This window comes from Bos indicus, chromosome 16 (assembly GCF_029378745.1).
Source record: "Bos indicus isolate NIAB-ARS_2022 breed Sahiwal x Tharparkar chromosome 16, NIAB-ARS_B.indTharparkar_mat_pri_1.0, whole genome shotgun sequence".
Taxonomy (NCBI): Eukaryota; Metazoa; Chordata; class Mammalia; order Artiodactyla; family Bovidae; genus Bos; species Bos indicus.
The window spans coordinates 64,642,657-64,662,992 of NC_091775.1; the positions used below are offsets into that span (position 1 = coordinate 64,642,657).

Here is a 20,336-nt window from a genome sequence, read left to right on the forward strand (position 1 = left end):
CTGGAATCCAAGAGTGCTGGCCTAGGACAATGATGCCCTGATGGCTTGGGTAGAGAGAATGAGGAGGGACAGGCCCAGCAAAACCTCCCTGAGTCTCCCTCCAGAGACCATCTGGGCTCCTACCCCTGCTACCAGCTGGCAGAGAGGACCTAAGCTTTCCAGAGGTTGAACTATTAGTACCTAAATTCAGGCCTTACCCAGAATCAAACCAGTCTTGGGTAAAAATATATTAAATTTCAAATTGCCCTTACCTCAATGAATTTCCTTTCTTTCAAAAGGGACACATAATAAATTTTCCTCATAAAAGAGTCAAAATATATTTCTCCTAACTGCTCCATCTTCATCTCAAATGTGAAAAGAAGCATAGAGCTTTTTTATTCATGAGGGAGAAAATCCTTACAAACTAAATTTGAAGAGGATACTTAAAAACTACACATTTTTAAGTATCCTCTACATATCAGAAAGTCAAGACCACTGAATATACATCTTCTTATAGTCATCTTTATCATTAAAGCACAGAAGACTACAATTTGCGGGGGAAGGGGGAAACAATTTTTCATGTCTAGCTTTTGTGTTTCTATACATCCTTTTTTTAATATTAAGAGGCAAGGATTAAAGATTTAAAATTAAAGATGTCACCTGCATAGATTAAGGGGAAAGGAGGATGAGGAAATGGGAGAAGGAAAGGATTAGCTAATATTTTTATTGTTTACTGATATTCCCAGAAACTTTCAGTCCAGGAAGGATTCATCAAAAGAGAAAGTAATTTCCGCTGATAGACTGCCACCCAGTGGTGAGTTTTTACTTTACGCATCGTATTGGGTTGGCCAAAAAGTTCTTTCGAGTTATCTCGCAATACAATACAAGCAGTTACTGAGTTTTGGGGATGTTTTGGGATACACGCTTATTTCTCTTTAAGATCCCTGGGGAATGCTATAGACTATTGTCACAAGGAGAATGGACTCACTTGCATGCTTCCCAAAGACCTAATGATCAGGTGGCACAGTAGTAAAGAATCTGCTTGTCAACGCAAGAGACATAAGACACAGAAGAGATGTAAAAGCAATGCTAAGGGGAAAGTTCATAGCAATACAGGCATACCTCAAGAAACAAGAAAAAAGTCAAATAAATAACATAACTCTACACCTAAAGCAACTAGAAAAAGAAGAAATGAAGAACCCCAGGGTTAATAGAAGGAAAGAAATCTTAAAAATTAGGGCAGAAATAAATGCAAAAGAAACAAAGGAGACCATAGCAAAAATCAACAAAGCCAAAAGCTGGTTCTTTGAAAGGATAAATAAAATTGACAAACCACTAGCCAGACTCATCAAGAAACAAAGGGAGAAAAATCAAATCAATAAAATTAGAAATGAAAATGGAGAGATCACAACAGACAACACAGAAACACAAAGGATCATAAGAGACTACTATCAGCAATTATATGCCAATAAAATGGACAACGTGGAAGAAATGGACAAATTCTTAGAAAAATACAGCTTTCCAAAACTGAACCAGGAAGAAATAGAAAATCTTAACAGACCCATCACAAGCATGGAAATTGAAACTGTAATCAGAAATATTCCAGCAAACAAAGGCTCAGGTCCAGATGGCTTCACAGCTGAATTCTACCAAAAATTTAGAGAAGAGCTAACATCTATCCTACTCAAACTCTTCCAGAAAATTGCAGAGGAAGGTAAACTTCCAAACTCATTCTATGAGGCCACCATCACCCTAATACCAAAACCTGACAAAGATGCCACAAAAAAAGAAAACTACAGGCCAATATCACTGATGAACATAGATGCAAAAACCCTTAACAAAATTCTAGCAATCAGAATCCAACAACACATTAAAAAGATCATACACCATGACCAAGTGGGTTTTATCCCAGGGATGCAAGGATTCTTCAATATCCACAAATCAATCAATGTAATACACCACATTAACAAATTGAAAAAAAAAAAAAACCATATGATTATCTCAATAGATGCAGAGAAAGCCTTTGACAAAATTCAACATCCATTTATGATAAAAAAAAAAAAACTCTCCAGAAAGCAGGAATAGAAGGAACATACCTCAACATAATAAAAGCTATATATGACAAACCCACAGCAAACATTATCCTCAATGGTGAAAAATTGAAAGCATTTCCCCTAAAGTCAGGAACAAGACAAGGGTGCCCACTTTCACCACTACTATTCAACATAGATTTGGAAGTTTTGGCCACAGCAATCAGAGAAGAAAAAGAAATAAAATGAATCCAAATTGGAAAAGAAGAAGTAAAACTCTCACTGTTTGCAGATGACGTGATCCTCTACATAGAAAACCCTAAAGACTCCACCAGAAAATTACTAGAGCTAATCAATGAATATAGTAAAGTTGCAGGATATAAAACCAACACACAGAAATCCCTTGCATTCCTATACACTAATAATGAGAAAATAGAAAGAGAAATGAAGGAAACAATCCCATTCACCATTGCAATGAAAAGAATAAAATTCTTAGGAATATATCTACCTAAAGAAACTAAAGACCTATATATAGAAAACTATAAAACACTGGTGAAAGAAATCAAAGAGGACATTAATAGATGGAGAAATATACCATATTCATGGATTGGAAGAATCAATATAGTGAAAATGAGTATACTACCCAAAGCAATCTATAGATTCAATGCAATCCCTATCAAGCTACCAATGGTATTTTTCACAGAGCTAGAACAAATAATTTTACAATTTGTATGGAAATACAAAAAACCTCAAATAGCCAAAGCAATCTTGAGAAAGAAAAATGGAACTGGAGGAATCAACCTGCCTGACTTCAGGCTCTACTACAAAGTAGCCACAGTTATCAAGACAGTATGGTACTGGCACAAAGACAGAAATATAGATCAATGGAACAAAATAGAAAGCCCAGAGATAAATCCATGCACCTATGGACACCTTATCTTCGACAAAGGAGGCAAGAATATACAATAGAGAAAAGACAATCTCTTTAACGAGTGGTGCTGAGAAAACTGGTCAACCACTTATAAAAGAATGAAACTGAAATACTTTCTAACACCATACACAAAAATAAATTCAAAATGAATTAAAGATCTAAACATTAGACCAGAAACTATAAAACTCTTAGAGGAGAACATAGGCAAAACGCTCTCTGACATACATCACAGCAGGATCCTCTATGACCCACCTCCCAGAATATTGGAAATAAAAGCAAAAATAAACAAATGGCATCTAATTAAAATTAAAAGCTTCTGCACAACAAAGGAAACTATAAGCAAGGTGAAAAGACAGACTTCAGAATGGGAGAAAATAATAGCAAATGAAGCAACTGACAAACAACTAATCTCAAAAATATACAAGCAACTCCTACAGCTCAATTCCAGAGAAATAAACGACCCAATCAAAAAAATGGGCCAAAAAATTAAATAGACATTTCTCCAAAGAAGACATACAGATGGCTAACAAACACATGAAAAGATGCTCAACATCACTGATTATCAGAGAAATGCAAATCAAAACCACAATGAGGTACCATTTCACGCCACTCAGAATGGCTGTGATCCCAAAGTCTACAAGCAATAAATGCTGGAGAGGACGTGAAGAAAAGGGAACCCTCTTACACTGTTGGTGGGAATGCAAACTAGTACAGCCACTATGGAGAACAGTGTTGAGATTCCTTAAAAAACTGGAAATAGAACTGCCATACGACCCAGCAATCCAGTGCTGGGCATACACACCAAGGAAACCAGAATTGAAAGAAACACGTGTATCCCAATGTTCATTGCAGCACTGTTTATAATAGCCAGGACATGGAAGAAACCTAAATGTCCATCAGCAGATGAATGGATAAGAAAGCTGTTGTACATATACACAATGGAGTATTACTCAGCCATTAAAAAGAATACATTTGAATCAGTTCTAATGAGGTGGTTGAAACTGGAGCAGATTATACAGAGTGAAGTAAGCCAGAAAGAAAAACACCAGTACAGTATACTAACGCGTATATATATGGAATTTAGAAAGATGGTAACGATAACCCTGTATGCGAGACAGCAAAAGAGACACATATGTTTAGAACAGTCTTTTGGACTCTGTGGGAGAGGGAGGGGAGGGATGATTTGGGAGTCTGAAGGGGTAGAAAAGAATAACTTTATTACTTTGCCAGGCAAAGGAGGACACAGTGGGATCCTGCCTTGCAAAACTATGTGCCCCTACCCAGGAGGATCTGACCTGGAGTCTTGTAACTCCCAAGGGTGAGGTCTCTGACAAGCTGAGGTGTGTGCAGGGCCTCAGGTGATGGGTCTCCTAATCTTCACAAATTTCTCATTAATCTTGCCTCAGGTGATTCCTTGGCTGCTTCTCCCTTGATTAGCAACTGTTCATATCTGCCCTTTGGAACTCAAGGAAGGTCATGGAGGCTGGAGTCTTGTGCTGCGTGCTTAGTCACTCAGTCGTGTCTGACTCTTTTCGACCCCATGGACTGCAGCCCGGCAGGCTCCTCTGTCCATGGGATTCTCCAGGCAAGAATATTGGAGTGGGTTTCTATGCCCTCCTCCAGGGGACTCTTCCTAACCCAGGGATCGAAACCAGGTCTCCCACAATGCAGGCAGATTCTTTACCATCTGAGCCACCAGGGAAGCCCAATTTCTTTTGAGAAATGGGGGACAAAAAAGAGGCCTCCATGCCCCAGGCCCCCACAGGGCCCCACTCCGTTTTACTTGGAGAGTGGTCAGCGTGGTGAGGGCATGAAAAAATCTCCTTACCCTCTTTCCATGCCTTGCCATAAACATCTCTTCCATCTGGCTGTGCCTGAGTTGTATGTTTCTCTGAGGTCTGTGAGCCATTCTAGCAAATTAATCAAACCCCTCCTGGCACAAATATGTTGAAATTGGCACTAGCATCTTTCAACAACCTCACAAGAAAAAAAGGGCAACCTTTGGGGGAAATCACCCTTTACTCACAGTTGGCAGTTCAGGAGCTTGTAATATGACTGCACATCCTCCTCCAAAGATGGAGCCTGTGGCCATTCTGATCAATTACAGTGCTCCAGAGTCTTGAGCTCTTTTCTCTGAATCACCAAGTTTCAAACCTGAGTTACAGTGAACAATATACGATGCGGAACCCCAATATATTTTTTAAAAACAAAGAAGGGTTGAAGGGAGTCAGTGCCTCCAAGCCCCACCCTTCTGGCCTCCAGGTGGACAGACACTGCTCTCTGCACCGCATGAAAAACAAAGAAGTGGGCCCTGGTGCCTGCTTGGAGCACCTCACAGTGGTGCTGCGGGGCAGAAAATAAAAGCATAAAAAGTTAATGAAGGTGATTAAACAACACTGGATGACAGGAGACGAAATGTCACAGAGTCCTTGCCACTCATCAGAAAAGTGTCAGGGTGGGGAGTGATAGTTAGGGAGTTTGGGATGGACATGTACACACTGCCATATTTAAAATGGATAACCAAGAAGGACCTACTGTACAATACAGAGAACTCTGCCCAATGTCATGTGGCAGCCTGGATGGGAGGGGCGTTTGGGGGAGAATGGATACATGCATATGTATGGCTGAGTCCCTTCGCCGTTCACCTGAAACTATCACATTGTTAATTGTCTATATCCCAATACAAAATAAAAAAGCTTTTAAAAAAGAAAAGTGTCAGAGGACTTGAAGCCCATAGTGGGTTTTTTTTTTTTTTTTGCCTCTCCCTTCTTCTAAGGCCTACTCAAGTGTCTAAGACTGAACTTAGGTGTCATCTTCCCCTAGGGAGACCTCCCTGAGACTCTCTTGCTTCATCATACACACACTTACTAAAACACACACACATACTCAACCAATCCACATGGAGTCTCCCCTCAGTGCTTCTTAATATCTTTACACAGGTATATATATATATACATATATATATATATATTAATAAATGCCTTTCCCACAATTCATAGTTGAGGCTGTGAGTTTCTTCAGAGCAGTTAGTGAATATTGGGATATGCCCATCTCTCCCTCATTCTAATGAGACTCTTCCCACCCAACCCTCTTTCTTTCCTTCTCCTTCCAGAAGTATCAGAGCTCCATGACAACCTAAAGGCTCTTCCTGCCTTCCCTTGCTACCTCCCTCTGAAAATCTGCACATCAAATTCCACGTTAGCATCTGCTTCTTAGCAAACCCTAACACATTATAATAAGGAATTTCCAGGTGGCCCTAGTGGTAAAGAACCCACCTGCCAATGCAGGAGATGTGGGTTTGATCCCTGGGTTGAGAAGATCCCCTGGAGGAGAGCACAGCAACCCACTCCAGTATTCTTGCCTGGGGAATCCCATGAACAGAGGCGTCTGGCAGGCTGCAGTCTATAGGGTCACACAAAGTCAGACATGACTGGGGTGACTTAGCACATAAGTGACTTAGCATACATGCACCAAACTTATATAAACATTTATATATTTATATAAATAAACATATGCTAAGTCACCCCAGTCGTGTCCGACTCTCTGTGACCCTATGGATTGTAGCCCTCCACGCTCTTTTGCCCATGGGATTCCCCAGGCAAGAAGACTGGAGTGAGTTGCCATTTCCTTCTCCAATAAATAAACATAGTTATTTATAAAATATTTATATCAAATAGATTCAGAATATTGGCTTATTGGCTGGCAATATTAATCCTACTGATTTACATCTTTTGGGTACTTAATTTTTCATATATTAAGGTGTGACTTTGAGGGCTTCCTTGGCGGCTCAGTGGTGAAGAATCTGCCTGCCAAGGCAGGAGACATGGATTCGATCCCTGCACTGGGAAGATCCCACATGCTGAGGAACAACTAAGCCCGAGAGCCACAACTACTGAGCCTGTGCTCTAGAGCCTAGGAGCCACAACTATTGATGCCCGTACACCTAAAGCCTATGCTCCGCAACAAGAGAAGCCACCGCAATGAGTAGCCCACGCACCACTAGAGTTGTGCTACTAGAGAAAAGCCCAAGGAGCAACAAAGACCCAGCACAGCCAAAAATGAAAAGAAATACAATTTTAAAAAATTTCTCTAAGTGTGACCTTGAAAAAAAAATACTAACATTGTCCCATTGGGATATAATATTCTTTTTAACATAATGAAACAAACAGATGTAACTAGGACTCTTCCTTCCTTCCTTTTTCGCAGGATAACACAGAGTAGCAATTAATAGTATCAGCTCCCAGATGACTTGAGATCAAATCACAACTCAACTGCTCACTGGTTCTATAGCCTTTGGCAAATCACTTAAGCTTTTTAAACTCCTGTTTCTGATCTATAAAATGGGAGAATGTGTCCTCATCTGTAAAGTATGACTTTTTAAAAAATGGTACCCACCATATAGGATTGTTTTATAAATTCATTAATAAGAAGAGGTGGCAAGAATACACAAAAGAACTATACAAAAAAGATCTTCACGACCCAGATAATCATGAAGGTGTGATCACCTAGAGCCAGACATCCTGGAATGTGAAGTCAGGTGGGCCTTAGGAAGCATCACTACGAATAAAGCTAGTGGAGGTGATGGAATTCCAGTTGAGCTATTTCAAATCCTAAAAGATGATGCTGTGAAAGTGCTGCACTCAATATGTCAGCAAATTTGAAAAACTCAGCAGTGGCCACAGGACTGGAAAAGGTCAGTTTTCATTCCAATCCCAAAGAAAGATAATGTCAAAGAATGCTCAAACTATCACACAATTGCACTCATCTCACACGCTAGTAAAGTAAAGCTCAAAATTCTCCAAGCCAAGCTTCAGCAATATGTGAACCGTGAACTTCCAGATGTTCAAGCTGGCTTTAGAAAAGACAGAGGAACCAGAGATCAAATTGCCAACATCCACTGGATCATGGAAAAAGCAAGAGAGTTCCAGAAAAACATCTATTTCTGCTTTATTGACTATGCCAAAGCCTTTGACTCTGTGGATCACAATAAACTATGGAAAATTCTGAAAGAGATGGGAATACCAGACCACCTCACCTGCCTCTTGAGAAATCTGTATGCAGGTCAGGAAGCAACAGTTAGAACTGGACATGGAACAACAGACTGGTTCCAAATAAGGAAAGGAGTACGTCAAGGCTGTATATTGTCACTCTGCTTATTTAACTTCTATGCAGAGTACATCATGAGAAACACTGGACTGGAAGAAGCACAAGCTGGACTCAAGATTGCCGGGAGAAATATCAATAACCTCAGATATGCAGATGACACCACCCTTATGGCAGAAAGTGAAGAAGAACTGAAGAGTCTCTTGATGAAAGTGAAAGAGGAGAGTGAAAAAGTGGGCTTAAAGCTCAACATTCAGAAAATGAAGATCATGGCATCCAGTCCCATCACTTCATGGCAAATAGATGGGGAAACAGTGGCTGACTTTATTTTTCTGGGCTCCAAAATCACTGCAGATGGTGACTGCAGCCATGAAATTAAAAGACGCTTACTCCTTGGAAGGAAAGTTATGACCAACCTAGACAGCATATTCAAAAGCAGAGACATTACTTTGCCAACAAAGGTCCATCTAGTCAAGGCTATGGTTTTTCCAATAGTCATGTGTGGATGTGAGAGTTGGACTATAAAGAAAGCTGAGGGCCAAAGAATTGATGCTTTTGAACTGTGGTGTTGGAGAAGACTCTTGAGAATCCCTTGGACTGTAAGGAGATCCAACCAGTCCATCCTAAAGGAGATCAGTCCTGGGTGTGCATTGGAGGGACTGATGTTGAAATTGAAACTCCAGTACTTTGGCCACCTCATATGAAGAGCTGACTCATTTGAAAAGCCCTGATGCTGGGAAAGATTGAGGGCAGGAGGAGAAGGGGACGACAGAAGATGAGATGGTTGGATGGCATCACCAACACAATGGAAATGGGTTTGGGTGGACTCCGGGAGTTGGTGATGGACAGGGAGGCCCGGCGTGCTGCGGTTCATGGGGTCTCAAAGAGTCGGACATGACTGAGCAACTGAACTGAACGGAATGAATTAATTTCTGGTGCAACATGCAATGAAAGACCTATCCGAATGGATTTAAAAGCACTTTGCAAACTAGAAAGCACTTCAGGAAATTCATTTTTTCTAAATGAAATAAGCACTGCCCGTTGCCTTTTACGGAAAACTGAGGTTAATTCACATCAGCAAGAGAAAGCTCAGGGAGTTGCTTATGGTTGTGTTTCTGATTTATTAACACAACACTTGATATTAGAAAATAAACTCTTGACATTTTTACAAGTGGAGATATTTTGGTTAAAAATACTTTTTCCTTTCAAAATTCTTTCAATTGTTCTCCAGTATAAGCCAGAAAAGCTGTTGCATTAGTAACAAATCCGCTTTTAATATCCGTTCATCTCTTCTTAAAAACTGGAATATAGTGATTCTCAACGTTGCGTTAGTTTCAGTGAATCAGTTATACCTGTACATATATCTTTTTTTTTTTTTTTTAAGATTCCTTTCCCATTTAGGTCATTACAGAGTACTGAATAGAGTTCCCTGTGTTATACAGTAGGTCCTTATTAGTTATTTATTTTATATATAGTAGTGTGTATGTGTATGTGTCAATCCCAATCTCCCATTTTACCACTCCCCCCTTTCCCTCCTGGTAACCGGCAAGTTTGTGTTCTATACCTGACTCTATCTCTGTTTCACAAATTAGTTCATTTTACCATTTCTTTAGATTCCACTTACACGCAACATCATATAATATTTGTTTTTCTGACTCACTTCACTCAGTATGACAACAATCTCTAGGTGTATCTCTTTCTAACAGGAGAACCTGCGGGGTTGGGGCAGCAGCTGGAGCTGGAAGATCAGGGAATCCCCAAGGGGCAGGCAGTGTTCTCGGCACGCTTCTAGAACAGCAGCCCGAATTTCCAAATTCTTTGTTGCAGGGCCTCGGGCAGAAGGCAGGTTAACACAGAAAGGACCCCAGAAGGGGAAGGACCGGCCCAGCAGGAGAAAAAGATAGGTGTGGCTGCACCTGAGGGGAGGTGCCGGCGGGACGGGATGAGCGCGCGCTCGGAGAACCCAGGGGCAAGTTCCGAGCTCACAGCTGCTGGGGAGCCGGAGCTGCGCGCCTGTGCGCAGCCAGACCCCGGCGCCGGCGGGGACACCCCGGGCAGAGGGAACTCCACCTGTGCGCCCGGCCTTGGGCTGCGGGCGGCGCGGGCGGAACTGCAGCTCCCGGGCCGGGCGGGGCGGGCACGTGGTGCGCGGCTGCCGCGATAAAGAACGCGCTTGGGAGCCGGAGCGCAGCGGCACAGGCGGCCTCGCGGCGGCTGGGTGAGCGCGCCCGGGCGGCGTGGACGGACGCACCGACGGACGGACGCATGGAGACCGACAAACAGGGAATGAGCGCAGAGGGGCTTCAGGGAGTGGACTCCGGGGTGGGTGAGACCGTGACGGCCGGACGCAAAGGTCAGGGCCGGGGACCTGGGAAATGGAGCCTGGGGGATTGTGAACGCCACACCCTCTCGGCCCGGGGGGAGTGTCTGGACGGACGGGAAGAGGGACCCACTCCGCTAGGTTCTGTCCAGACCGCAGAGCCGGGCCTCAAGGATCCTTTTTTAAAAGTGATTTAATCAGAGTCAGCCACTGAGGAGAAGAGAGTTTAGGGATTAAGAGTCATACAGTCCCTTCATTTGATGGGAAGCTGTATTTCTGCATTTTTGTGTGTTTAGTTTCTCTATTTCTGTTTGTATCTTTCCAAGTATTTCTCTTTGGAGTGATTTTCCACGTCTAGAACTGCATCTTCCTCTTCCTCCCCCAGCGATTTTTTTTAACTTTGTTCTTTTAAGAGAGCTTGACTTAGGCAGCTTGAATTCTTTGCATTAAGGATTCTTGTCTGTGGATAGAGGTGTTAAGATTTCGAGAATAATAAGTGTTTAAGTAATGATATTCTTAATATTCCTATTTACAAAATATGGATCATTCTCAGTTACCATGGTTGTGATTTTTTTTTTTTAACTCCATCTCATCCTGAAGCAGTTTCACAGTTTACAAAGCCAGCAAACTTTACTCATTTATTTTCCCTTGTGACTCCGCTGGTAAAGAATCCGCCTGCAATGCAGGAAACCTGGGTTCGATGGCTGGGCTGGGAAGGTCCCCTGGAGTAGGGACCCACTCCAGTATTTCTGGCCTGGAGAATTCCGTGGACTGTATGGTCCATGGGATCGCAAAGAGTCAGACACGACTGAGCAACTTTGACTTCACTTCACTTCCTGAAGCATTTTCACGGTTTCCAAAGCCAGCAAATTGCTCGTTTATTTAGTGTATTGCGCCGCACAAAGATTGATATTTTGAACCGTTCTTGCCCCCTGATGGCTTACACTGGAAAAGAAGAGCCAGAACTACCTATCTCTGATGTAGTTTTTAATGAAAAGCAAATGTTTGAGGGAATGCTAAAGAGTAAGAAATTATTTTCATTTAGAGGATCAGAGAGTGTCCTCTCATATTTAAGGTGAGTTCCAAAAGTTGGTTATACTGAAGGGGCTGAAATGGGAGATACTGCCATTCTGGGTGGGAGAACAGGTGAGCCAGGATGAGGTAGGTTGCAGCAGAGCACCAGGGACCAGTTGGACTGGTGCACTTCAGGTGTGGAGAGATCTCTACAGAGACAGTAGACCAGGAAATTGGCTACTTGTCCCGTGGAAACCAGGAAGATGTTAATTAGTATTTTCTGAGCAGGGCAAAATCAAGATCAGAAACGTCTGAGCTACTAGGTTGGTCTGGTAGCCTGCCTGTGTTGAAGAAGAGAGTTGGGGTTAGGACAGTGATTCCCAACTCTTATCCCAAGCCCCATATGTTTTAACGAAGCAAGCTGTATTTAAGTGCACTTAATTTGAGACACAGATAGATAAGTCTTTCTATCTTGCCAGTCCAGGCTTTTGACCATCCTAAGAATATCCTTGTAACTGCCCTAAATATGAAATAAATGCAGCTAAAAGCACAAGAATATGGAAATCTAGAGTGTACAGCCTCTAGGAGACTTGATATGGAACCTAGCTCTCTGAACTTTTATCTCTTGAACCTTCTTGAGCCCCTTTAGTATGGAGTTGTGCCCATATGTATGTATGTCTAGATAAGAGGTAATTAACGATGTGTAAGTTATGAGAAGGACAGTAAGGGGAGCGGGAAGGGTTGCAGGGAAAGATGATAACAGATGGAAAGGAAATGACTTAGTCCCTGAATAGAAAAGAGTAGCCAGTGTTGGGGAGGTGGTACCGATGGAGCTGAGATGACAGGAAATGGTGCTGATAAAGGAATGCTGCCTATTGTCTCCTATAGTCAACAGGCAAGACTTCACGGAGGGGGCTGAACCTGTACTTACTATGTGCCTGACAGCCTGGCACTGTTAATCACTTTACAAGAATCAATTCATGTAATTCTCTCAGCACCCCTATGAAAAGTGATTACTGTTATCCCCGTTTACAGAAGGGGAACCTGAAGCACAGAGAGGTTAAATAGTTGTCCTGAGGTCAGCCAGCTGGTAAGTGGTAGAGCCGGGATGTGAATGCAGGAAGTCTGACTCCAGACCTAGAGCTCTAACCCCCCTACTGTAAGGAGCAAACGAAGACATTGTTTAGATGATCAGATGGCGGGTTTGCTTTAGGCTCTCCTGAGATGAGATGCGTGCAGGAGGAGGATGCGTGCAGTTGACGGTGTGCAGTGGACACAGCATCAGCCTCATTTGGTGCTCAGACCTTCCTCTGGGGTCCTGTGTTCTTGGCCTTGCATTTTCCCCATGGGCCAGGTGATTACATTTCTCTTTCAAAACTTCCAACAGGATTTAGCGTCATCTTCAAACTAGGAGAAGTCAGAGAAATCCTAGTATCCTTTGTATCTGGTAAGGTCCCCCTTTATTGCCCTTCAGTACAGAGCAAAACTACTGGAAGGCTTTGGGCTTAAGTTCAGGAGCAGAGCTCACCAAGGATGTATCTGTCTGTAAGGGGAGGCATCATCATTGGCCAGCCACAAAAACAATACGTTTTGCCACCTGTACCCTTTCATGTTTTTGTCCTTGTTCTGGCCTGTTTCTAGCTTCAAGAGCTCAATTGAGCCAAGATCTTGGGGGATACAGAAAAAGTAGAAAAAGTGATCTCTATACTCTGGAAGTTTATGCTATCTGGGGAGATGAGATTAACAGTTATAAAAAAAGAACACAATAGGATAGTCCATGATATTACCTTATGTGGGCCAAATTTAAGCATAGTGGGCATTGGTGGTTTTTTGTTTTCTTTTTTTTGGTGCTCTAGGTCTTTGTTGCTGTGCGTGGACTTTATCTGTTTGTGGTGAGCAAGGGGTAGCTACTCTTCCTTGCAGATGTGCAATCTTCTCATTGCAGTGGCTTCTCTTGTTGCAAAGCAAAGGCTCCAGTTGTAGCTTTTGGGTTCTAGAGCACAGGCTCAGTGGATGTGCACAGGCTTAGTTGTTTTGCAGCACGTGGAATCTTCGTGGACCAGGGATCCAACCTATGTCCCCTGTGTTGGCAGGTGGATTCTTACCTGTTGCACCACCAGGGAATCTGGCATTGGGTTTTTAAAAGTGACCTCAGAAGTATTATATACTCTCTCTTGTTAATTATAGACATCACTAACTTTTCACCAAGCCAAACATCTTTTGTAAAATTGCCACCAAATACTGTCTGATTATGTTTTATTTTCTTCTTCAATTGTTAGACTTTGCATGTGTGGCTTCAAATTTTCATGTCCTCCAGCTCAAAAATTAATAGTGCTTCTATAACTAGTTAAATGGCAGAGGTGGGAGATGAAGCAAGTAGCCTCCTGTGGAATCTAGGCTTTTAACCAGGATGCTTGATGCCTCTCATTGCCTGTTTTGGGCAACTTCTTAGCTTTTTTATGCTGGTTATGAGCAGGTACATTCTCTGCCAGGTAGTGAGGGATCCTTTTACCCCAAATGAGTGTGTGCTAGGTTCATTGTCTCAGCAGAAATCTCTGTGGGAGTCATCATCCAGCTACAATCTGGATACCTCATTCAATCACTCACATAGAAAGAAGAAAGTGAAGTCACTCAGTTGTGTCTGACTCTTTGTGACCCCATGGACTGTAGCCTACCAGGCTCCTCCATCCATGGGATTTTCCAGGCAAGAATACTGGAGTAAGTTGCCATTGCCTTCTCCAGGAGATCTTCCTGACCCAGGGATTGAACCCGGGTCTCCCGCACTGCAGGCAGACTCTTTACCATCTGAACTACCAGGGAAGCCCAATCACTCACATATCCATCACTTTTTAATTGAACACAAGGTGTCCAACAGAGCACTGAGTTCAGGGAAAGCAAAGACAAATGAAATCTATTTCCTGTGCTGGGGGAGCTTGGTCTAGTGGGGAAGAGGTGAATGTAGTATTTGTGATGTGATTTCCTAAAGCCAGGGAAACAGGGAAAAACTGATTAAAACTAGAATATGAAAGGATAGTTAGGTAAATCTAAAGATAATTATGTAGCTCACACTGAAGCCTTTTAAGGCTTAAATACTGGTCTAAGGGGAGATTCTTGTTCAACCATATGAAGTTATGAAAAGACATAAGACTGTCCCTTTTCTCCTGACCATATTTCAACTTGAGTAATGTCTTTGACCTTGCTGAATTTGATTCATATTCTTTCTTCTGCTGTTTTTCATCCCTGCTCTCTGAGGTTTCAAACTGCCTTGGTCATCTGTATAGATAAGTCGGGAGTCCTTTCCAATGGTATTTTCCTAGAACATTACTCTCTTGTCTCCCTCTCTCCTGTCTTTAAAATATAGTTTCCTCCTTTATAGTGTAAAGCTCTCACATTTTACATTCCTCTCATTTGCTCTGTGTTTGTACACTTGTAAGCATTTTTCACAGTTCTAAACTGTGTAGGAATGGACTTTGCCCCAGAGTTTTATCATTAATTGACATTTCTTGAAGACAGGAAGGACATTATATGTTTTCCAGACATTTAAGCAACTCGATGGCCTCCCCAAAGAAGAAGCTCCAAGGTCTTGTTGCTGCGACCATCACGCCGATGACTGAGCATGGGTAACTATGGTTTGGGACTAAAGGGATCTCCCTCCACCATAATGATCAAAAGTTCTCCATAGTAGCGGTGGCTTGGACTCTGCAGCTTCCACCCCTACAGTGTCTCTGACCCCAGGTCAGAGAAGAGGTCTCTGTATCACAGGCAGTGCAGAGGGAGATGAGATAATATATGGCAGCTCACCTTCCTCCTGGTGTCTGTAGCCCCACAAAGCAAAATTCTGCTTGGATTTCATCAGAGCCCTGCCCATCCCAAATAAGACCAGTGGAGTTGGGTGAGGAAAATCTCATTTTAGCAGGATTTGATATCAAGCTCTGGCCTCTAGAAGCTGGATCTAGACTGTTCATGGACGTAATGAAATGTCCTACCCTGAAGAAAGTGGGGAAGGTTTCTGCCAGATGGCCCCCCTAAGGCACGTTTTACAGACTCATTTCAACATTGGTTAAATGATGGGGAGCTTGCAAAAGGGAGGTAATAACATATGATTGCTGAGAAATTGTTACCAAGCAAGCATTTTCCAGATGAATAGTATGGTGGTACTAGCAGAGTGGTCACGTGCTCCGGGCATCCATGAGCAATATATAAATCCTCCCTGAACATTACCATTAACACAATGGGGAATGGTCCACCTTCTGGATCTGTTTTTGACATGTTAGAAGAAAAGCTTCTCCTTTCTTCCTCTATTTAATTGCAACTATACCTACATTCTGGAGTTATGAGTATTAAAATGAGATAATCCATGTAATAGTGTTTAGCATAGGGTCAGCATGTGCTTAGGTTAATTAGTTTGAATTGCTATTGTGGCGTAAGGGATAAATGAAAGATGACATATTCTATAAGCCTTTAAATAAGACATGTTTTTGGTCTTCTGTTACAGAATTTTTACAAACCTTAACCCTATCCCTTTAAAGTGGATGACATTTCTTATGACTTACTGTTCTTAATTCAGAGTTGGCTGTATCACAGTTTTCCCTTAGGTCATTGGAGTTCAAACATTTTAACTTCTAAGATTCTTAAAAAAATCACATCTTTTACTAGGTCTAAGTAAAATTCTTGCTGAGATGGCATGGTTAATAGCACTTTTTTTTTTTTTCCTGTTGCCTCTCCATTTCCACAAGCGCTAAGAAAGACTGAAGTCAGCTCTTTCTCAATGTGTCAGCTACTTGTTGGGCGGATAAAACAGCAGTCATGTGATTGCATGAGCAGACAGGACTTAACTTCCTGTTATGGAGTAAGATCCTGTTTGCAAGCTCAGAACACTGTATCTGGTTGGTGCTACTTTAACCTTTTTAATCAGATCCCTCTTAGCCTAGAAGTGGCTTTCTTCAAAGTCCTGCTTATTCATCTGGAACCCTCTTGAGTATCTGTGTTTTCGCTCTGTCCTGCTGTTTTCCTGGGACACCAAGACCCACACATATTAGAGATAACTAAAATGACTCTGCTTTTCTGGATCCTTCTCTGTTTCCCAAATACTTCTAGCTCTGTTGCCTCCATTCACTATTTCCTCTTTTTTCATGAATTATTTTCTCTTCTACGACCCTCACTTTCCTGAAGTGTGAAATAAAAATGTGTTTTTATAAGGGCCTTGTAAGAATTTAAATTAAATCAAAATGTGTGTAAGTACATGGTACCTAGTAGGCATGTAAGTTTTGTCAGTTCCCTTTTCTCTGCATCTTTCTGCTCCATCTAAACATTCCTATAGCTATGAAGCAGGTTTGGAGTACCACCAAGAGCAGGTAGATATTAACCTACTTGCCCACAAGAGAATCTCTTTTTCTGACATGTTTTCTAAGAGACAGGACAGAAAGAAGAGCTACATGGAATCTAACACCTAGAAATTCTGCCCGGTGACCTACCAAGATAGGAGTTTTCCTAACCTGGCTCTTAGAGTAAACCACGTCCTCCATAATTCAGAATGGCTGAAGATTCTTTTTTCTTCATAATTCTAGTGATTCGACTCTGAACAAAAGTTGATCTTCTAAAGTGAGGAAATTGGCAGGGAAAAAACATGGTTAAATAGATTTTAGTTAGACTATCTGGGTTCCTAACCCCCAGCTCTGACACCACTAACTATCTGATGTGGGGGAGCTCTATTCACCTTGTAAAAGTTCTCTCATATTTTGTAAGGAGACAGAATTCAACCACATAATCTCTAAGGCCATTCAAATGCTGAGAGTCCACAGTTCTCTAGTGTTAGGTTATTAGGGATAGTGTGGTGATGTCCATTAAGTAAGAATTTCTGAGTACCTGCAACTGCAGGGCATCCTCCACACTGTAGTCCAATGAGTTTCCTCATAAATATAATCATGTGATGGACATGAACTTGGGCACATTCCAGGAGATGGTGAGGGACAGGGAGGCCTGGTGTGCTGCAGTCCATGAGGTCACAGAGTTGGACACGACTTGATGACTGAACAACAAAAACAAATTAGATTTACTCTCTAAGAATCTTTCTGAATTCCGTTTTGTCTAAGCCTTGCTACTTGCATGGTCCAACATCACATAGGAACTTGCTAGAAATGCAGTATCTCAGGTGCTACTACATACCACTGAACTAGGACCTGTATTTTAGCGGTGTCCCCGAATGATTCTTTAGCACACTGAAGTCTGGCATGAACTGGTCTGAAGGTGGAAGCCCAGAACCTGGGATGACATAGGAAGTCCTTTACAGTCTACCTTTCCTCCTACATTTCTTTTCCCCAAAACACCTCATCCCCTTTCTTCTCTGTGCCTTTACACATTTTGTATCCTCTGCCTTTTTCTACCACCATCCTCTCCTTTCCCTGCTCCATTTGAACTTGTCTATTCATCCATCAAAACCATCCCCTGGTTATTCTTCCCCAGTTTCCCTAAAAAGAGTTATAGAGTCCTTCCGCTGTGGTCTCTGAGCACCCTGTGCCTACCCTTTCATATTATATCACAATTATTTGTTTATGATAATTATTATAATAGCTGTTTGTTACATGCGTGTTTCTACCAACAGATTTTTTTTTTCTTCAAGCTGGCTGTGCCAGGTCTTAACTGAAGCATGTGGGATCTAGTTCCCTGACTGGGCTCCCTTCATTTGGAGCCTGGAGTCTTAGCCACTGGACTAACCAGGGAAGTCACCCAACAGGCTTTGAGCTGCCTACCCTTATATATAGATATTTATTGGGTACCAGGCGCTGCATAGGGACTGAGCATATATCTTATTTATCTTTGAATCTTCAGCATTTCACACAGCATATGGTAAATTTAGTTAGCTGTAATTTCATGAGGAGAGGAAGCTGACATTGATTGGCTGAACACTATGTGTTAGTCTTCATGTGGGGTATTTTAAGGGACGTATTCCACTTAAATCTTCCTAGCAACTCAGAGCTGTCATGTCTATTTGTGCAGTTGATGAAACCGAGATCCTACGGATTAATGCCTAATTGGAAAGGAAGGTCAATCTCTACCCAGCCCAATTCGTGTCTTTTTCTACATTAGAGTGAAGGACTTTTGTTTTCCTTAGTTGTTTCAAGAAATCACTTTTTCCACTGGGCAAGTTCACAGTCATTAGAACAGAGAGTCCATTTCAGATTGGCCAAAATGTCTGGAAAAAAGTCGTGTTTTCTCCCCCGAAGGCCCTGGACTTCCTCATGAGAATTTTTACAACACACTGTAGTAACAACAAACCTGTTACCCAGCCAGTCAAAGGGCCCGGCCCGCTGGAGATGGATTTGTGTAGACTGTCGTCTTTGTAACTGTTGCGGGAGACTGAGTGACCCAGATTTCCAGAATAGGACACTTTCTGCCTCTGGCAGGGTGGGGTCGTTATAGCCCCTGCATGCTGCTCTCCCAAAGGAGTTTTTAAGTAACTGAGTAGTTATTTTGCCAAAAAGGATGAGTAGCTTCCATCTGATTTTGAAAGCTGAAGTATACACGGAATAGTGTTAGAGTGAAAGTGTTAGTCACTCAGTCATGTTTGACTCTTCACAACCCCACGGACTGTAGCCCACCAGGCTCCTATGTTCATGGGATTCTCCAGGCAAGAATACTGGAGTGGATTGCCATTCCCTTCTCCAAGGGATCTTCTGGATCCAAGGATCGAACCTGGGTATCCTGCATTGAAGGCAGATTCTTTACCATCTGAGCCACCAGGGAAGTCCAGGAAAACATTAGATTAAACCAAAAGAAAGCATATTAAAATGAGTATAGTACCTACTAGGCCTCAGTCACCTGGAGCTCTAGAGGTTCCTCCTTGGTGAAAAGGCCAGGCCTGCTCTCCGTGTGTGAGTGTGTGGCCAGGGTGGAACTGGGGAGATGTTGAGACTTCAGTGAAAGTCTGCAGGAGCCACTGTGTCTGAATCCGTGACACCAGCATAAGCTATTGTCCAGAGACTTTATTTCCGGTTTCCAGTCCGTGATTGGAAAGTCCCTGGGACCTGCCAGAGGTGTCTCCTGGTTGCTTGCATGAGTAGGTGGACATCATCAGTCAAAACCAGAGCTACTGTCACACAGACAAAGCCCCTGCTGATGGTTCCTGCATCTCAGGGCTTGTTCCAGGTAGGGAGGAGCCGACGGAAGCAGCAAGGGGCAAGTGTATTGTAAAGGTGTGGTTCCGAGTGGTCACAAATGTCTGAAGCAGAGAGACTTCGAGAAGTTGAGCAGGTCAAGCTGACCTAAACGAGGGTCCTGAGATGAATTGTCTAGGCAGCCCACTCCCCCATCTTAGAGTCTTGCTCAGTGGGACTGAGAGGCCAGGATTTGACATTTGAGCAAGTGGGCAGGGAGGGGCAGTGTTAACGATGCTGGTAAATGAGCCATTATGGAGAGCGCCTGCTCCCCTTGCGGGCCTTTCAACTACACTAAAGCGGGCCTTTGCCCACGTGGCAGCTTGGACTGGTTACCTCTTGCACACTGTGGGCAGCGGTTGCCTAGGCATTCTTTGTTTTCATCTCTGTTGTTCTGTTTCCTTTGACAAATACCCTTTGATGTCTTTGTTTTCTATATGCCTCAGATATTTTGGTTTCTTTTGTTTTTTTTAAGGAATAATAAGACAAAAAGAATGTTAATAAGGTTAAAATTAAATTAGTATTCTCTGGCCCCACTGACACAAATGCAAAAGTGCTAGCCAACTCATATCAATACTTAGTTTTCTTGTCAACCATGCATTCTGCGGCATTTAACACACCCTTGCCCCACTGTTTTCCTTTGTTTTCATTCTCCATCCTCCCCACCTATATTTTGATTGAGAACAGGTCATTTTATCTCATCTGTCAGTTTCTAGATTTTCAAACTCATTATGATTTTAAGGAAAAGAGCCCTTATTGCCTGAAGTATCAGATCTTTACAAGGTTAGTACTTTTCAAACTGAAAA

General features: G+C 42.4%; 1 protein-coding gene across 3 annotated transcripts in view; it reads left to right on the forward strand.

The window, feature by feature from the left end:
- Window positions 1–10,054: 10,054 nt before the first annotated feature.
- NPL (N-acetylneuraminate pyruvate lyase) overlaps window positions 10,055–20,336 on the forward strand; it is a 40,280-nt gene continuing 29,998 nt past the window's right edge. Inside the window, exons 1-2 of one of the 3 annotated variants that reach the window (XM_070768543.1) lie at window positions 10,055–10,261; window positions 14,914–14,997. In XM_070768543.1, coding sequence (XP_070624644.1) covers window positions 14,930–14,997 — 68 coding nt within the window. In that variant the 5' untranslated portion in view covers window positions 10,055–10,261; window positions 14,914–14,929. Of the gene's footprint in view, window positions 10,397–14,913; window positions 14,998–20,336 lie in introns of all 3 variants that reach the window. The other 2 variants (XM_019976905.2, XM_019976904.2) reach the window with 2 other exon arrangements.